General features: G+C 36.3%; 1 protein-coding gene across 2 annotated transcripts in view; it reads right to left on the reverse strand.

The window, feature by feature from the left end:
• Positions 1-17,625, reverse strand: part of Phf3 (PHD finger protein 3) — a gene marked incomplete at its 5' end in the record, with an annotated part of 76,418 nt that overhangs the window by 13,689 nt on the left and 45,104 nt on the right. For both annotated transcript variants that reach the window (XM_013505826.1, XM_013505825.1), the window contains 4 exon segments: positions 2,040-2,196; positions 2,276-2,423; positions 8,134-8,329; positions 11,772-12,081. In XM_013505826.1, the coding sequence (XP_013361280.1) occupies positions 2,040-2,196; positions 2,276-2,423; positions 8,134-8,329; positions 11,772-12,081 (811 nt within the window).

The following is a 17,625-nucleotide window of genomic DNA, read 5'->3' on the forward strand; positions in this document are numbered from 1 at the left end:
TTATGCTTGGACTGTGACAGTGGATTGTACAACATGGATTTTTGTTAAGTAGCTGTCTGAGTATTTCAAAAAAGTACTTCAGATCAGACATAGTTTTACTTAGTATCCACAGGGGTATTAGTTTCAGGACCCCCATGGAAACCAAATCGCTCAGATGCTTAAGTCTCATACAGAATAATGCACTATTTCTATGTATTTCTGCACATGCTCCCATACACAGTCCTGTGCTATGGAACACTTCGGTGAATAACGGACCACATATATGATGGTGGACTCAGAACATTCTATCACTAAGAGATAGGTAACATGTTCATGTAATCATACTCTGCGATGGTAAAAAAGCCTAACAATGAATTTTTGGAGTGTGTCCCTGTAGTTAAGGAACATAAAGCAGTTTAAGTCATCTCCAGGTTTACTTACGTAACACAATGTGAGTGCTATGTTCACAGTTGTTACACTGCACTACTAAGGGTAACTAGGAAACAAATCTGTATTCATGTTCCATACAGATGTAATTTTTTCAAGTTTTTCTGAAAAAGGGTCTCACTCTGCAGTTCAGGCTAGTCTCAAACTCACATAGTTCCTCCTGCCTTAGCCTCCCAAGTGCTGGGCTTATAGGCGTGCACCACCATGCCCAGCATTCAAGTATTTTTCATCTACTGTATGTGGAGGGTTAACTGGTCCGTAGGAAGTATCCCTATATAAATTTATGTAAAAACTTCATGTAAGAAGGTTACATTTAATTACTTTCCACAACCTGGAGTCATCTGTAGCAAAAATTACTGCTGGACCTAAACAAATCTAACACAAAAGAGATGACTTATGTTGAAATTCAGAAAATATTCAAGGGCATCACTGTGCTCAGTGTATTTGTCCAAAGTGAACCTGGAGCCTGGTATGCTGGCACTCCAGGAGGCTGAGACTGAAGGATCGTGAGTTGAGCCCAGCCTGGGCAACACATACTGAAACATGGTCTCAAAATTTAAAAAGGGATGAAGATATCACAGTGCAAAAGACCCAGGTTTCAACTCAAGTAAGTGGGGGGGGGGCCTACCTAGATTTCCTAATCCTCAAAAAATGAGAGGTTATATATATATTAATAACTCTACTACTAAAAGACAGAACTAAAGTTGTTTTAGTAAAAGTTTAAAAATCATCGGGGAGAGTTGTGTTTTGGTTGGGTTTTTCTGGTTTTTGTTGTTTTTTGTTTTGTTTCTGGTGAAACAGTATCCCTTCCTGCCCAAGCTGTTTTTGTTTCCAGGGATCAAGCAATTCTCCTGTCTCACTCTCCCAAATAGCTGAAATTACAGATGTATGCAACCAGACCTAGTTTTAGTTTTTGTTTTATTTTTAATCTAAATGTAATTTATGTAGCCAGGTGTGGTGGCGCACACCTGTAATCCCAGCACTCGGGAGGCTGAGGCAGAAAGACTGCTCCAAGTTTGAGGCTAGCTTGGGCTGTACAGTGAGTTCAAGGCCAACCTGAACTGAATTGCATAGCACAACCCTATCTCAAAAACAACAACAAAAATAAATAAATACATGTAATTTGTATTTTTAGAGAGTATAGTTCCCTTTTAGGCTTACATCAAAAGCAGTAACAAAGCTTTAATGAGGTTTAGCTTCATAGAGTTTGTAAAAAAAAATATATGAATGAACTTTTTAAATACTCTGCATTATACAAGGAAAAGTCAAGGAAAGAAAATTCACATACATCAGGGTAAGATGAGTAGTATTTGAATAGTATTATACAACGCTACTCATTACTATGCAGAACCCATCAATCAGTACCAACAATATTTTACTAGAAGCATGTAATCACGTTCTGAACTATGGATAAAGCTTAGTACATGTTTTGCAGGTGTGATGCCCTGGGTTCCATACCCAGCACCACACAGAACAAAGTATGTTCTAAACTAAGAGGTACACAAACTCTACAGTATTGTTCCAATTAATAAATTATGTACCTACATTATTACACGCTAAATCCCAAAACAGGAAAGTTGAAAGCATAAATAGACGTGAACAAACATACTCACATTGTTTTTAGGATCTTTCAGATTGAACATCAAACTTCTATATTTGTTCTTATATTTAGCATCTGTGTCCCGAAAAAAGGAGAAAAGCTCTTTTTCAATTTTTGTGGCAACCTTTGCTGCCTTTTCCTCTGGTACCTTCAAATTTGAGTCTGTCAGTCTTAAAACAGAACAGTCCAGTTATTTTTAGGGCACATGAAGCATGTTACTGAATCTTCTGCCATAACAATGTGTGTTACCTTTTCATAAGAATGTCTTTAAGAGAGTGTCTGACGCTCTGCCTGATTTGATCCGCAGAAGGCTTGGACGCTGCAGCAGCAGCAGGATGCACACTGGGCACTCCTTTCTCCACCCTCCTCTTCTTTATCTCTTGCTTCTCATGAGTACCTATTTGAACAATTATCATAACTTACTATACTGTTTTCAAAAACATGATTTATAACCAAAATTAACTGATAAGTCTCTATAATCCAGAGTCCTTACTGAAATCAGAATCTAGAATACACTGAAATATTCCTGACCCTGAAATGCTAATGAAAATGGTGATTAAACAGCTTTAAACTGGGCCGGGGATATAACTTAGTGCTATAGCCCTTGCCTAGTACGCAGGGCCTTAAGTTCCATTCCCAAAACTGCAAAATTAAAAAAAAGCTATAAACCATGCTTTTCCCCCAACTTAGGTAAGGGTTGCTCAGAGCTGCTTTTCATGCAGATATACTAATTAGCTGTATGTACATTTGAAAGCTATTTAGAAAATTTGATCTGAACTCATTAGGTGAACAGATCATTTAACGACCTTACAAACATAAAAACAGTAAGTTCTTTTTCTAGTTACATTTGGTATTAATTTGAATGCTAAGCTTGCCATTTGATTTTTCTATCATTACTAATTCCCACAACTCTCCTAAGTCTCAGCATCAAATATCACACTAAAGTATATAATGTCAGCTCAATTATTTTACAAACTCTCATTTCCACAAATTTTTGGTTTTGTCATTTTTTTAACTTCAATTATGCTTACTGGTACATTTTAGATATACATAATGACCATATTTATCACAGAGAATTTGTATTTGGAATGATGTATTTTGATTCCTTTCTTCCCAAATCCCCTTCCTTCAACCTTCTTCCCCTCCCCATTTACAAAGTTTTATTTCCAATTTTCCTTTTAATTGCTTTTTCTCATTTTCCCTTCTCCCTTTCCCTCTTCCTAGTTCCTCTTTCCTTTTCAAAAATTTCTTCCCACTTCACAACATCTACTGTACACTTTGGTCTTTATTTACTCTTTGTTCCTCACACCAGGGAGACAATGCATTATTTACACATGTAAGTCTGATTTACTTCACTTGGTCTCAAGTTGCACCCATTTCCCTAGAAATGTCTCAAATTTATCCTTCTTTATGGCTGAGTAGTTGTCTATTATATAAAAAGACCACCTTTTCAATCTATTCCTCGGTTGATGAGCATGTGGGTCGTTTCCAAGATTCAGCTATTACAAATTGTGCTGCTACAAACATGGGAGTGCATATATGTTATCATTAAATTCTTCCCTGAAGATACTCAGAAGGGAAATAGCTGGGTTGAATGGGACCGCTAATCCTAATTTACTGAGGAATCTCCAGACTGATTTCCACAGTGACTGCACCAGTCTACATTCCTACCAACTGTGAAGAAGGGTTCCTTTTTCCCCACAGCCCTCCAGCATTTGTTACTGATTTCTTGATAATAGCCGTTCTTTCTAGGGTGAGAAGGAATCTCAGCTTTGCATTTCTCAATGGACCAGTAATGTTAATTAAACGTGTTTTCTTATATTTATTTGCCATTTGTATTTCTTCATCTGAGAGGTGTGTATTCATCTCAGATGCCCATTTTTGGATTGGGTCTTTAAATTTAGGGAGTCTCATTTTTTTCAATTCTGTGTATGTTTTAGATATAAGTCCTTTGTCTAAGGGACAACTGGCTAAAATTTTTTCCCACTCTGTGGGTTGTCTTTTTACTCTGTTGCTGATTTCTTTTGCTGTGTAAAAGCTTATAATAGGATGAGATCCCAGTTGATTTTTACATCATTTCCCGTGCGATTAGGGTTTAAATTTAGTTTTAACTGATACATGAAAACATACATATTAATGAGTTACCATGTAATATTTTGGTACGTGCACACATTATATAATGTTTAAATCAGATTAAACATAGCTACCTCTTCCAACATTGTCCATTGGATAATGGTGAAAACATTCAAAATCCCTTCTGACTTTCTGAAAAATGTAAAACATTACTGCTGCTTACAATCCCCTCCTGCATAGTAGCACAGGCACCTTGTGCCTCTCTAACTACAACTCAGTGCCTATTAATCAGACTTCCCCATGTGTCCCCATACCCTACTCTCCTCAGCCTCTACAAATCAATATTCTAATCTCAACTTCTGTGTGAATCAACTTTTTTAGATTCCAAACATGGGTGAGACTGCATCCAATTCCACCCATGCTGTGGCAGACGACAGGACTGCATTCTTCCTCATGGCAGAACACCATTCAATTGTGTATATGTGCCACGTTTTCTTTGTTCACTCAACTGATGGACACTTCCATTTCTTAGCCAATGTGAATCTTGCCACCGTGAAGATGGGTATGCAGATGTCTCTTTAACATATGGACTTCATTTTCTTTGGATGTGTACCAGGAGTAGGACTGCTGGATCACATGGTAGCTCTACCATTTTCATAATGGCTGGGGTAAGATACGGTCCCACCAATGGGGTGCATATCCTATCCTCCATGCCCTCACCAGCAATTGTTACCTTCAGTCTTTCTCCCTGGGATGATGTGATAATCTCATTGTAGTTCTGATTTGCATTTGTCTGATGATTAGAGAAATATTAAGCATTTTTTTTCACGTACTTGTCACTCTAACAATTCTTAAGTCTATCATTTTTACTGTCTTCATGGCCTCACTTTCCCACAAAACCCAACATAAATTACATGGCACAACACTGCTACTACTCCCTTGTACATGCAGTACTTTTATTCTCTCTCCTTTAAACATCTCAGAATCCTGATGAAAGCCAATTTTTATTCTTCACACTCATAGGCTACAAACATCTAAAAATAACTGCAGGTAAATAAGCACTGGCACTTACAGATCTCATTTTAAATTTATAAGCACAAACACCAAGTAACTAACTCAACCTTCGGCCCCATTAAAATTTCCCAACAAACCTGCTCCCTCACTTTTCAAACCATCTATTTCACTTTTTTCTCTCTTCTCAAGCCATTAACAGTTGCTTCCCACCTTCACCCTCATTTGATTTGCTCACTCGTATCTCACTGAAGAAATAGCAAATGCCAGGTAACACACCTTCCCATCAGCAAAGCGACCCTCCTGCATCAATCTTCATCTATCTGACCACATCCAATACTCCCTACTACAGAATGAACATCACTAAACCCAAAATTCCAAGTCTGAAAATTTTTAATATGTACAAGATGCTCAAAAACTTTCAAATTTTGGCCAGAGCAGTAAGACAAAAGGAAGAAATAAACGGCATCCAAATTAGAAAGAAGGTCAGTGGACTTTTATACATTAAAAAAACCTCAAGGTTTATTAATTTTTTGTTTGTTTTTGTTTGTTTTTTTCCGGTACCAAGAATGAACTCACAACCTCACACTTGCCGGGCAGGCACTGTGCTGCTGAACTAAATCCCCAGCCCCTCAAGATTTATTTTAACTAGAAACCTCTTAGAATGATAAATGAGTCAATATGGTTGCAGACTGTAAAAGCAATATAAAAAAATCTATAGCTTTTTATGAAATGAAAATTTTATGAAATGAAATTGCTGCAAAGTCAAGAAAACAATTCCATCTCAATGGCTACAAAAATAGTAATTACCCAGACTGAAGCTACCTACCAATGCAGTGAATGATCTCTGTAACAAAAAGTATAAAACACTGGTGAAACAAATTGAAGACCCACAAAACCCACATATTCATGAACTGAAATAGTTAAATGTCCATGTCCAAAACAGTCTAGAGATTCAATATAAAACTTAACAACATGAGTAACATTCTCCATAAAAATCAAACAGAACACTTCTACAAAAGATTCCCAAAGAGCCAAAGCAATCCTGAGCAGAAACCAAAGCTGAAGGCATTAAAGTATCTGACTTCAAGATACACAAGAGTCACAGTAACCAAAACAGCATGGTAATGGCATAAAAAGGGACATGCAAACTAATGAAATAGTACAGACAATCCAAAAATGATTTTTTTTGAGCCACACTCTTGGTTATGCTATTCAGGCTGGCCTTGAACTACACTGCCCAGGCTAGTCTTGTCTTGAACTTGTGGTGGTCCTCCTGCCTCAGCCTCCCAAATGCTGGGATTACAAGTGTGTACCACCATGTCCAGCCTACAACCAACTGCTTTTTCACAGAGGCAATCAAGAACTTAGGCTCTTCAATTAGTGGTTCTTGGAAAACACACATGCCATAATATCTTCTTTAACAGATTCCTTCACTATACATTCCCCTAGTAATGCAATATTCCACATACCATTTCTGTTGCCTTATACAGCAAAACTTCTGAAGAGTTATCCGTAATAAACACGTTCAGTTCCTTACCTTTACATTCTTCTATAAATTACAGTTGGTTTTTGTCCCTACTGCTCCACTAAAGCCATTCTAGTCATCAGTGAATGATCTGTTTTGTATTCTTTTTTTTTTCTTGAGACAAGGTGTAGCTATGCAGCCCAGGCTGACCTTAAACTCCTGGCAATCCTCCTGCCCCAAGTGTTGGGATTACACGTGTGCATGACCATGCCGGGCAATTATCTCTATTTTACTAAGTCACATATTTCATAGTACTCATTTTATTAGACATCAAGATATACTGAAGAAGTTTCCCTTGGGTTTGGACTGCCCTGGTCTTTCGGTTCTCCTCTTCCCTAACAGGCTACTTCACCTCTTTTGTCAGCTCCAGACTCATCACCCAAAGGTGTACCCAAGTATTTCCACCTGGATGTCTAACAAAATTGTAATGACCAGATTTTTCAGTTTTCCTCCCCTAATGTTTTTCTCAATAAATGACACCAACATTTTACACAGATATCCTCCAAGATTCTTTCATCTACTTATATCTAGTCTAAGAGCAAGTCCTATCAACTCTGCTATAAAAGCTATCTTAACCAAGCTACTTCTCACTACCTCCACTGCACAGCTGTCACCTGCCACCACCATTTTTTGCAGAGGACACTGGTTAAGAACTCAGTTCTATGCTTTTTCTCCTGCCTCCTACAGGTTAATATTCAGAGCAACAGAGGGATCCATCACTGTGTAAAACTCTCTGAAGCTTTCCCTTAATATTCACAATAAATCTCTTCTCTAACTCCTTTTCTGATATTCTCATAAATTATGTTCCAATCCCTTCACATTGACTTCCTTCAATAAATGCCAAGCTTGTATCTACCTCAAAGTTTACATTTACTGTGTCCCTCACCTATGTCCTCCTCCAAAAAATCTGCATCCTTTCAAATTTCACAATTACTACCTCTATCTATGGGGGTTTTTTTGGTACGGAATTGAACTCAGGACCTTGTGCTTGCCAGGCAGGCAGACTACCTCTATCTAAAACAGAACTTCCACCTCTCACCCTCACTGTGGCTCTCTAACCCATTACAGTACTTTTCCGTCATAGTCTCTAAAGTAATGTACCATTTGCTTACTTTTCAACTTACTGCTTGCCTTCTCTCAGAAGTACCTAGTGATGTTAAGGCAAGAGGCACAGGTTCACCACTACTTCCTCAGATTTCAGAGTAATTCTTTCTAGTCACAATATAACCAAACATCTAAAATACTGTGTCATTAAAATGTTAATGCAAAAAATTTCCCAAAATACAGTAAGTCCCCTGACTTGCAAACATTCAAGTTGTGAGCTTTCACAGGTGTACTGCGTAATATTCATAGGTGTACTGTGCAACTCACTTTGTTACACTATGAACCAATTCAACTTACAAACATTCTCCCAGTATGGAACTCACTCATAAGCCAGGGACTTACTGTAAACTAACTGTGTGTGAAACAAGATATAAGTAAGTTAGTACATAACAATTTCTATTAATCTCACTGCCTGGTTTTGAAGGTGTGCAAATAATATTTGTAGCCTCTTTTGGCATTTTTTCACTTTTTTCTTCTGAGGATCTCCGAGGTAAAACTGTTTGTCCCATCTTTCGAAGAGGAGCTAGCTGCCATTTTTTTATTTCATTATCTCTATAATCTGATGAATTTCTGCCTTCAGGAGATTCCTGGAAAAACAATACATAATTTGTTAACATTAGAAACTACTAAAAAATCTTTAAATATAAAACAAGCATCAAAAAAAAAAAAAAAAAGAAAAGAAATAAAACAAACGTCAGTAACACATGGATGGCATGATGGTGCAGGCCAGTAACCCTAGCATTCAAGAGGCTGAAGCAGAAGGAATGTCATGAGTTTGAGTCTAGCCTGAACTACAGAGTACAAAGGCCATTCTGAATTACGGAGCAAGAGTCTACCTCAAAAAACTCAAAAAAGTACATAAATAAAAAAATTTAAACCAAATTAGTATTTCAACATATGAAGAAAGCAAATAATCTTAGCCAATTAAACATTTACAGTTTTTTAAAAGATATACAAAACTAGGTCATATTAGTAAAAAGATTTATTCTCACTCGAAATCTACTTGATAAGCATCTATTTTCTGCAGAACATGCAACAGCCTATAAAGGAGGAGAAAAACAACATAGAACTCATATTCCCAAAAGTGTTAGTAAAAAGAAAACTCGGTATGAGGCAATAAACAGTTCTTAGTTGGCTGCAGATACAGAAAAAGAAATTGTGGGGAAATAAGCATTTGTATTTTTCAATGTACCTGTAAAGCAAACGAGGTCACACTTGCAATAGGTTTATCAGTGAAGTTCCCAGTGTGTTTAAACACTGTCAGGTAGAATAAGCCATCAATATTTACTTGTAACTCTGACCCTAAATATACACAGTGGTTCCTCGGTTCACGAACTCAACTCTCTCCACAGTTCTGGTTGCAAACTGAACTAAGAACTGATTTAAATTTCCCCATAACGTCAACACTTAACCTAACCATTGAATTTGATTTGGTTCTCATCCAACTCAGTGGTTTGCAACCAGACTCGTGGAAAGAATCAAGTTTGTACAACAAGGCTGTACTAGCAAAACTAGACTCCTGATACTTGAGAGACATCATATCAATGTCCTTGAAAGACAAAAGGAAGAATACTGTACATAGACATAATCACTCAGTTTCAAGACAGAGTTATATACTGCTTTTCTCTACAATAGAAATCATATAATTGTCTCTTAACATGTTTATTTTTAACCTCTCCAACTAAACTTCCTTCAGTGCAGGAACACATTCAATGTATTGTACCATGCTCAACACGCAACAGAAACTCAATAAATGGCTTGACATAAACATGCAAGGATAAAAAGTGACATATGGAAAGCATTCTTCATAAACTAACATCAGAAAGATGCAAAGACTCAATAGTTCACCATAAAAAGAAAAAGAGGTAATGATCACTTGGAAGGTACATACATTTATCAAAGCAGACTAATTTCCTTTTTGATCTAGATACTGGATAAAGAAATTTCTCAAAATATTAACAATATTAACGTCTTATAATGTCTTTTCAGGCAAAGACAAACAACTCATTATAAAGCTTTGGGGTGTAGCATTCCTGGGTTCTATTTTTTTTTTTTTTTTTTTGGCACCAGAAATCGAAGTCAGGACCCTGCACTTGCCAGGCAGGCATTTGTGCCACTGAGCTACATCCCCGGCAAACGATTCATTATAATACAATGTATTTTTAAATGGTGATGAAATTATATATAAGAGGCAATGACTAAGAGTTAACGATCCATACAAGTTTCCCAAAGACCTGACATAAACTGTTCTTAATAGAGCTCTCAGGTCCTTATTACCAATTACTTTCACGCTAGCCAAATCAGCAAAGCAACAAAAAGTTATCAGAAGGATACAATCTGATTTTTTTTTTGGTCTTTTTGAGACAGGGTCTCACTATGTGGCTCAGGCTGGCCTTGAACTCACTTTGTAGCCCAGATTGGTCTCAAACCAATCCTCCCGTCTCAGCCTCCCAAGGGCTGGGTAGAACCTGATTTTTGAAAAGCCTTGTTGAGCAGAAAATGCTGTATGCTGTCAGAATTTAGCAACCTGAAGCTTAATCCACATTTGTCACATAAGGAAAATCTGAAAGAATTAAATACGTAAACAATGGAGAAAACAACCTCATGTTTCTTCTTTTTTTTTTCACTATGCAGCTCAAGCTGGCCTAGAACTTGCAGCGATCCTCCCACCCCAACCTTCCGTGTGCTCTAACCTCATCCTTCTCTATCTGAACGAACTACCTTTACCATATAGAAAAATTAGCTTTAGTAATAGGGAGGCTTCAGAAAACTACACCTTTTCAGGGATGCAATTTTTAATTCAAAGTGAAAAACTGTTGAACAATCAGATTTACTTAAAGTGAAAATGCATTCTGTCACACTTTTTTTCAAATGAGAATTAGTACTTCTCTTTCTAGGAATGCTGTAGAGCATAGTAACAAATCAATGTTTTGATTAAAACAATTCTATGGCTTCTTCCCAACTCTAAATTTATGCTGTCTCTTGGATCATTATACTTGTCTATTTTTATACATTTCTTCCCACTGTGTTTCCTCCCCAGCAGGACTCTATAACCAATCAAGGGTTAGAAAAAGCACAGGTTATAAAAAGGAATAAAGAAAATTTGGTCAGATCAAATGGAGTGTCCTTTACACAGTCCTCTTATTAAAGACTACCATAAAATGTATTCCTCTTTCGTATACGTGTGAGGATGCTAAGGAGTAAAGCCATTGCCTTGCACATGCCATGATCAGCACTCTACCACTAAACTACATCCCTGCCCCTGAACTCTTTTAAAAATATTTTCAGAATAGTTAAAATACAAATTTACCACAGAAAATTGAAAACCTTCTATAACTTCACGTTTTTAAGAGAAAATATGGAAAGTTGCAAGAAAATATGGAAAGGATAAAAAAATTACTTTCCTTACCAAAAAAACCAACACAATAACAAAAACTCTTCCAACTTGAAAATAACACTGCCGAATGGTGAAAGGCTTGGTAGGTATTTACAGTCTAAAGTTTTTGTTTGCAGCACTGGAGCCAAAGCTAAGTCCTTCTTGTTGAGCTACGCACACAGACATTTTTCTAATTTCTTATCTTTGAGACAGGGTCGAAGTCACTAACTTGCCCAGGCTGAGTTGAAACTTGCAGCCTTCCTGCCTCAGTATCCCAGAGTGTTAGGATTACAGGCCAAGTGAAAAGCCTTTTTAAAGATATTTAGCAAGCACAACTTTTATCTAAGGCCACAAGCATACACGCATACACACACACACACACACACAACCTTATCTCAGAAAATTGAAGTACCAAATTATAGCCTAAAATAGGCATAAAACATGATAGGAAATAAGAGTTTCATGATCTGAATATGTCACTATCTGGTTTCACTCAGAATGGTAAACAAACCTTACAAAAAACTCAAAACATCTCTACAAAAAAAAAATTTTTAAACATATATCAGCACACTGAAATCTAAAAAAGAAATTTCAGAATTGTCATGGTTCATACAAAAGTCTAAATAACAAAATGTAATTAATGGAAAGCATACCCGTTTTAAAATTTTGACCTTGTGCTTCACTGTATCATCTGTACATTTGGTTTTGTTATTTGTTGTCATGTGCTTTGATAATCCGAGTTTCTCACATTCCATTTTTTTATCTTCACTATGAACTTCAACTGTACCTTGATTTTCAAAATAATCTGTGTCTAAACTTTCAGTCTTTTTATCTTCTTCAGCACAACATTTTACACACACATATTCTTTATCTTCCTCTCCCATCTGCTGTGCTTGAGAAAGACTCAATCCAACACAATCACCATGAAACCAGTCATCACATCTCCCACAGCCAACCATGAACCTAAGAAAAACAAAAGTGGAAATGGGTATCTTTAAAAACTGTTAAAAGTGAAACTAAATTTTCAATGTGATTCTGTTATTTTGCATGTTTCTATCTCTCCCCATTCCGTAAGTTCAACACGGAGCAGCACTCAAGGCATATTCTATGAAAATGGAATCTTAAGACTTCGTCAGTCTTGCATGCCTCTATCTGGTAATCTCAGCAACTACTTTGAAGGTAACAATATGCAATATAATAACCATTATTAATTTCCTACCATCTTGTTTTGAAATTGTGTATCTTTTTTTTAAAACATCTTTAAAGTTAAAAAAAAAAAAACAAGTATTTCCCCTCTGGTACAAGTGAGAAAGTACTTGTGGGAGGTGTAGAACACCAAAGACAGATCATTGGAAATATACTGTATAAAACAAAGTGTAAGTTCTCTTCAATGAGTGGTAATTTCCTATCTGTCCTAATTTCATCACCATGAATCCTAGTCATACCTGTAACACCTAAGATCTGAAACCTCACAACTGCAAAAAAACTCTTCATGCAAGTCTGTCACATGACAAAAAGCAAGCAGCAATACATCAAAAACTTATCAGTCTCTAAAACTGTTTATTAACCACTTTAAGCTCAAATTAGAGAGGCACATGATTCCACTGAACAATCTTCTTATGCAGTTTTGGGGATGAAGGCCGTTCTTATTGAAGTCCAATGTGTTTTGGATAATTGCCTGAGTGCTGTTTCCCCTTCACTACATTTTAACTAAGGAATAGCCTAAGTGCAGAACAAGATTTGTGGTTCTAAGAAAGCTTTTAGTAACCTAATACTGACAACTTGGTTAACTTTTAAATAAAGTCTCAAGACATATAAACAATAACTTAGGGAAAAATTATCCCTTTACATACTCCTTAATCGATTAAGCTATACTTCACATACTCATGTTTAGTATTTTTTGTTGTTGTTCTTCAGGCCAGTAATTCATGTTTGAATGCATAATTCAAGTACGTTCTTTAAACACGTAGGATTTTGAGCTACTGATTCTCCTAGTAGAGGCCCACCAGTCTCAAATGCCTCTGAAAAATTTTAGTGCAATAGGAAGGGTGCTAAAAGTAGTAAGTGTGTGATATGGCTAACTCGCTCTAAATACAGCAGAGCTCCTGTTATGTTAGAACTACAACAACCAGAACACTATCCTTACAAAGTACTCTAAAGCCATGCCTCTAAAGCAGCGCTTCTGCTCTTCCTGCTTTTCCACTGTGCCAGATTACTGCGGTGCTCTAAGGCTTCTTCATGTCTTCAATTAAACATTTTTAACCCTCACTAGTGATGCTTTGCTAGCTTTATCCTTTACTCATCTTTCCAACAGCGAATTTGGTTTGAAAAATAAAGATACAAAATGTTTGGATTCACAAGTCCAATTAAGAATGTAGTATTTAAGACAAAGCTTCTCGAGGCTCCAGAATTTTGATGGCTTCATAATGCTTCAATTCAAATTTTCCAGACAAGAAACATGTTTTAAATACAGCTGCTTTACTGTTCTTCCATTTCAGGTTGTAAAGTTAAAAGAAATATTTCTTGAAAGCAGTCATCTAATATGAATAGTTTTGAGATAATGAGGAAAAAAGCAAATGGCGATATCCCTCTACTCCCACAATCAAAATTCTATCGTGAGCTAGCCGGGCGTGGTGGCGCACACCTGTAATCCCAGCACTCGGGAGGCTGAGGCAGGAGGATTGTAGCGAGTTCGAAGCCAGCCTGGGCTACAAAGTGAGCTCAAGGCCAGCCTGAACTGCATGGCGAGACCCTGTCTCAAAAAGAAAAAAAAAAAAATTCTATCGTGAGTTCTTCCAAGTCAGTCTGGAATGGTTTCAGTAAAAACCCAGACCATGCTGCTGTCCCAAACCCAATTCTCAATTCAAATTACAAAGCAAAAAGTGTTTCCAAACTTTTATTTTACTTAATTCTTCTGACCATAAAATGTATCAATTATTACACCATGGTTTGTTCAAAGATTTTTCTGGAAATGTCCCACTCATACTTGAGAGGCCTGAAAAGCAAACCTGTCAACTATCAAAATAACACTGGGTTTAATGTAAAACAGTGCAATTAAATAAACTTGAGAAATCAGGAAAAATGACAATGACTGTATCCTATAGGAAAGTAAAATTCACTTTCAAACAGAACAGATTACCCAAAAATGTAAATGCTGATCATTTTTCAGTCTAATAGTGGGAAGCACCCTGAACTTTTTCGGCCGTTTAGAAAAAAGAAAAAAGATGGCTTCACACATACAATGTACTTTTTCTTTTAAGGTGCTACTCTACTTTAAAAACTGTGAGAAATGGGGGGAAGCACATAGTAGGGAGACAACTGCAGCCGTGGGAGTTAGCTTACAATTACCTCTCATTTCTGATTCTGTATTACCAAGAAAGGAACTCAGTTTATGGAAAATACCGTAACCTACAGAGTAAATTTGACTACAAATGAATGCTATGTGGTGTTTAGCTCTGGGTCAGTTAACAAGAGTGCAGCAATACTTGTGTTGTCTTCTCTTCTATTTTCACATACAGTTCAAAACAAAAAATTAAAATAGATCTACTATAAAACAATTTAAAAACCGATTTAAAATTCTAGTCCATATTCTTTTTTTTTTTTTTGCTTTTTCTCCGGTACCGGGAACTGAACTCACGACCTTGCACTTGCCAGGCAGGCGCTTTGCCGCTGAACTAAATCCCCAGCCCCCTAGTCCATATTCTTTTTAGTAAGAGCCAAACACATGCTTGGAAAATTTTCAGTTTTTTCAAAGTAAACTACAGAGGCAACTCAAAGACTGATCATAACAAATGTATGTCAAGAACTGACACTGTAGGTGTTACAGAAGAAGGGTCTGTAAGTGACAGCTCGAGACCGTGTGACTGGGACTATGTATGCCCTCACTACATCAAAGATGTAAGGATTCTAGTCAACATTAAAAGGTTATTCATAATTTAATCTGCAGAGAAAATTATTTATAAAATGCTGAGAAGCAAAAACCATTTATTCTAGAAATAAATTTCCTTTTGTGAAAGTCTTGTTTGAGTGTCTAAAACAACCCATTTTGCTGAGGTTTTGTGTTTAAAATGTCAACCAGTCTACAACCTGGTCCGAAAAAGCACAATGCAAACTGAAGACACAAGTATCTTTTGGAAAAAAACAGAAAACCACACAGTAGATAACATGAAAAGACTAAGACTTGTTCCTTTCAAAATGCCAAATATGTTGAAAAGTTTAAAAGTCATTTTTAAAAAAATAAACACAACAGGCTACTTTTTAAAATAATATGTGTTTGGAGTAATGTGAATCAGGAAAATGTAATGAAAACAATAGCACAGTAAAGAATTGGTATCCACTGTCTGATTATACAGAATCTGCTTATTGTTAAATACTGCATCTGGTTACACTAGGAGCACCTGTATTACAAAATATAATTCCCAACTGGATGCTGAAGGAAACTAATCCCAGTTGCAAAATGTGTAAGATACTAGAGTTTAAACAGTCTTTACAGGAGCAAAGCTGTCACAAGTGCTAGAAAATGGTACATTTATTGTATTAACAACCTTCAATGTGATTAGTGCATCAAATAAGAGGATTAAAATTATCTCCCTTTGTTTTGCTAATAAATTTATGTCCTCACATGTGGATTAAAATAGGAAAAGTATATATTGTGTAAAAGGTACATTTTTCGAGTAAATTCAATATATGCAAATGCAGTATGAAGCAGCAGTGAAGACTAGTTAGCATTAATCACTCAAGCTTCTTTATTGACAACAGTGAAGTAATCTGAACAGTTCTTCCGAAACTGCTCCCAGTCAGTTTGTTCTCCAGACTCTACACATCTAACAGTCTAAGTCACTGTCCAGACTTGGAGCAGTGAAACTAGCTTTTATAGAGAAGGTCCTAAAGGTGGCATTAGGTTATAAAAAATTTTTTTAAATGAAACTAATACCTAACACCTGACTTTACAGAACTGCTGAAGTTGATGAAGTGATATCCCATCATTAAAAAATCTGGTGCACACCTATAATCCCAGCACTGGGGACACTGAGGCAGGAGGATCCCAGCAAGCTCAAGGCCACCCTGGACCACACAGTGAGACTATGTCTCCAAAAAAAAAAAAAAAGAAGGAAAAAAGTCGGCAAATTCACTAAGACCGGTCCATAGGAACACTACTGCATCTACAAAAGGCTACAGCGTAACATAGTTGATAGTGTTTCCACTTTTCTAACCACTTCAGTAAGATGTTTACAAAACTACAGCAGACAGGAAGTGGCTGGCTTTTATTAAAAGGGCACTTAATAGCACCAAACTTTAATTGTTAGGTCTAAAAATAGTAAGAATACTTTACAATATCTGAGTAAGGTGTTCTAAATGAAAAACTGAGGAGTATGTAAGTGGTACAAATGTGGCATTGTATACAGAAAGCTACAACACTTAAAAATGAACTGTATATCGTTATCAAGTAACCCCCCCACATTAAAACTAGGGCTTGGAATAAATCATAAATGAAGAAGACCTGGGTGACATGAAACTTGTATTTTAGAAAACAGCCCTCTACTTCTCTCCCATTTTCCTAACTACTCCCTCCCCACCAAAATAACGTATTACAAAATACTTTACTAGACTGTCCCTCTCTAAATTTTGAAATTTTTATGTAATCTAACGATGACGGAAAGTCACTCTAACATTAACCATTAACATTCAAGTTATTTCTTTTTATCTATCAGTGTTGACAGAAGCTCCACAGCCATGTTAACATTTGAGCAGGACAATCTTGTAGATGCACATTCCACTTCACCTCATTTTCCTTTGCTTAAAAAAGCTAGCAAATAAAGAAATACAGTGGGAGGGAGAAGGCAATGTCATAAAACTACTTAAGATGGAACCCTAAAAAATCATCGAAAGCAATGCTAAAGTCAACTCTAAAATTGTGAAAGATTTGAATTCACAAGAAATTCTTGCAATCACTGAAACATTTCAGAAGTAATACATAGTTTCACTCTATTTCATGTTACATATAAATTCTCCTGGATTATTAAACAGTTGTTTTAGCTATCAAATTTTATTACAAGGTTAAGTTTGATAGTTTCGAGATGACAGTATTGTCTTTAATGTGCATCTTTAAAAAAAAAAAACTTCAAGGGAAAAATAGAATTTCTATTATCATCTTTACATTTTATTACTAGTTCTTCTGAAGCCAATTAAAATTCAGTCCCCAAGACAGCATAACAATTTTCTGATTTGCAAAAAGGTTTTGGTTCTGTATTCAAATGCAATGACTAAATTACACTATCTGATCACAATAACAAAACATTTCCAGGTATGTCAGTTTTGATCAGACTATCCTTTTAAAAATTAATAGGATGACACACTTAAGAATTCAAGTAGCTCCATCTTTCTATCATTATCCAGGACTGATGACGGTTTTTGTTGCTTCTGCAAGTCTTTGCACATTAAATCATTTCTTTCTATAAAAAAGTTCTCAGACCAATCCCGCCCTCCAAAAATACAATTTCTCTTCAA

The sequence above is a fragment of the Chinchilla lanigera genome, unplaced genomic scaffold, assembly GCF_000276665.1.
Source record: "Chinchilla lanigera isolate Chin_1 unplaced genomic scaffold, ChiLan1.0 scaffold00101, whole genome shotgun sequence".
NCBI lineage: Eukaryota > Metazoa > Chordata > Mammalia > Rodentia > Chinchillidae > Chinchilla > Chinchilla lanigera.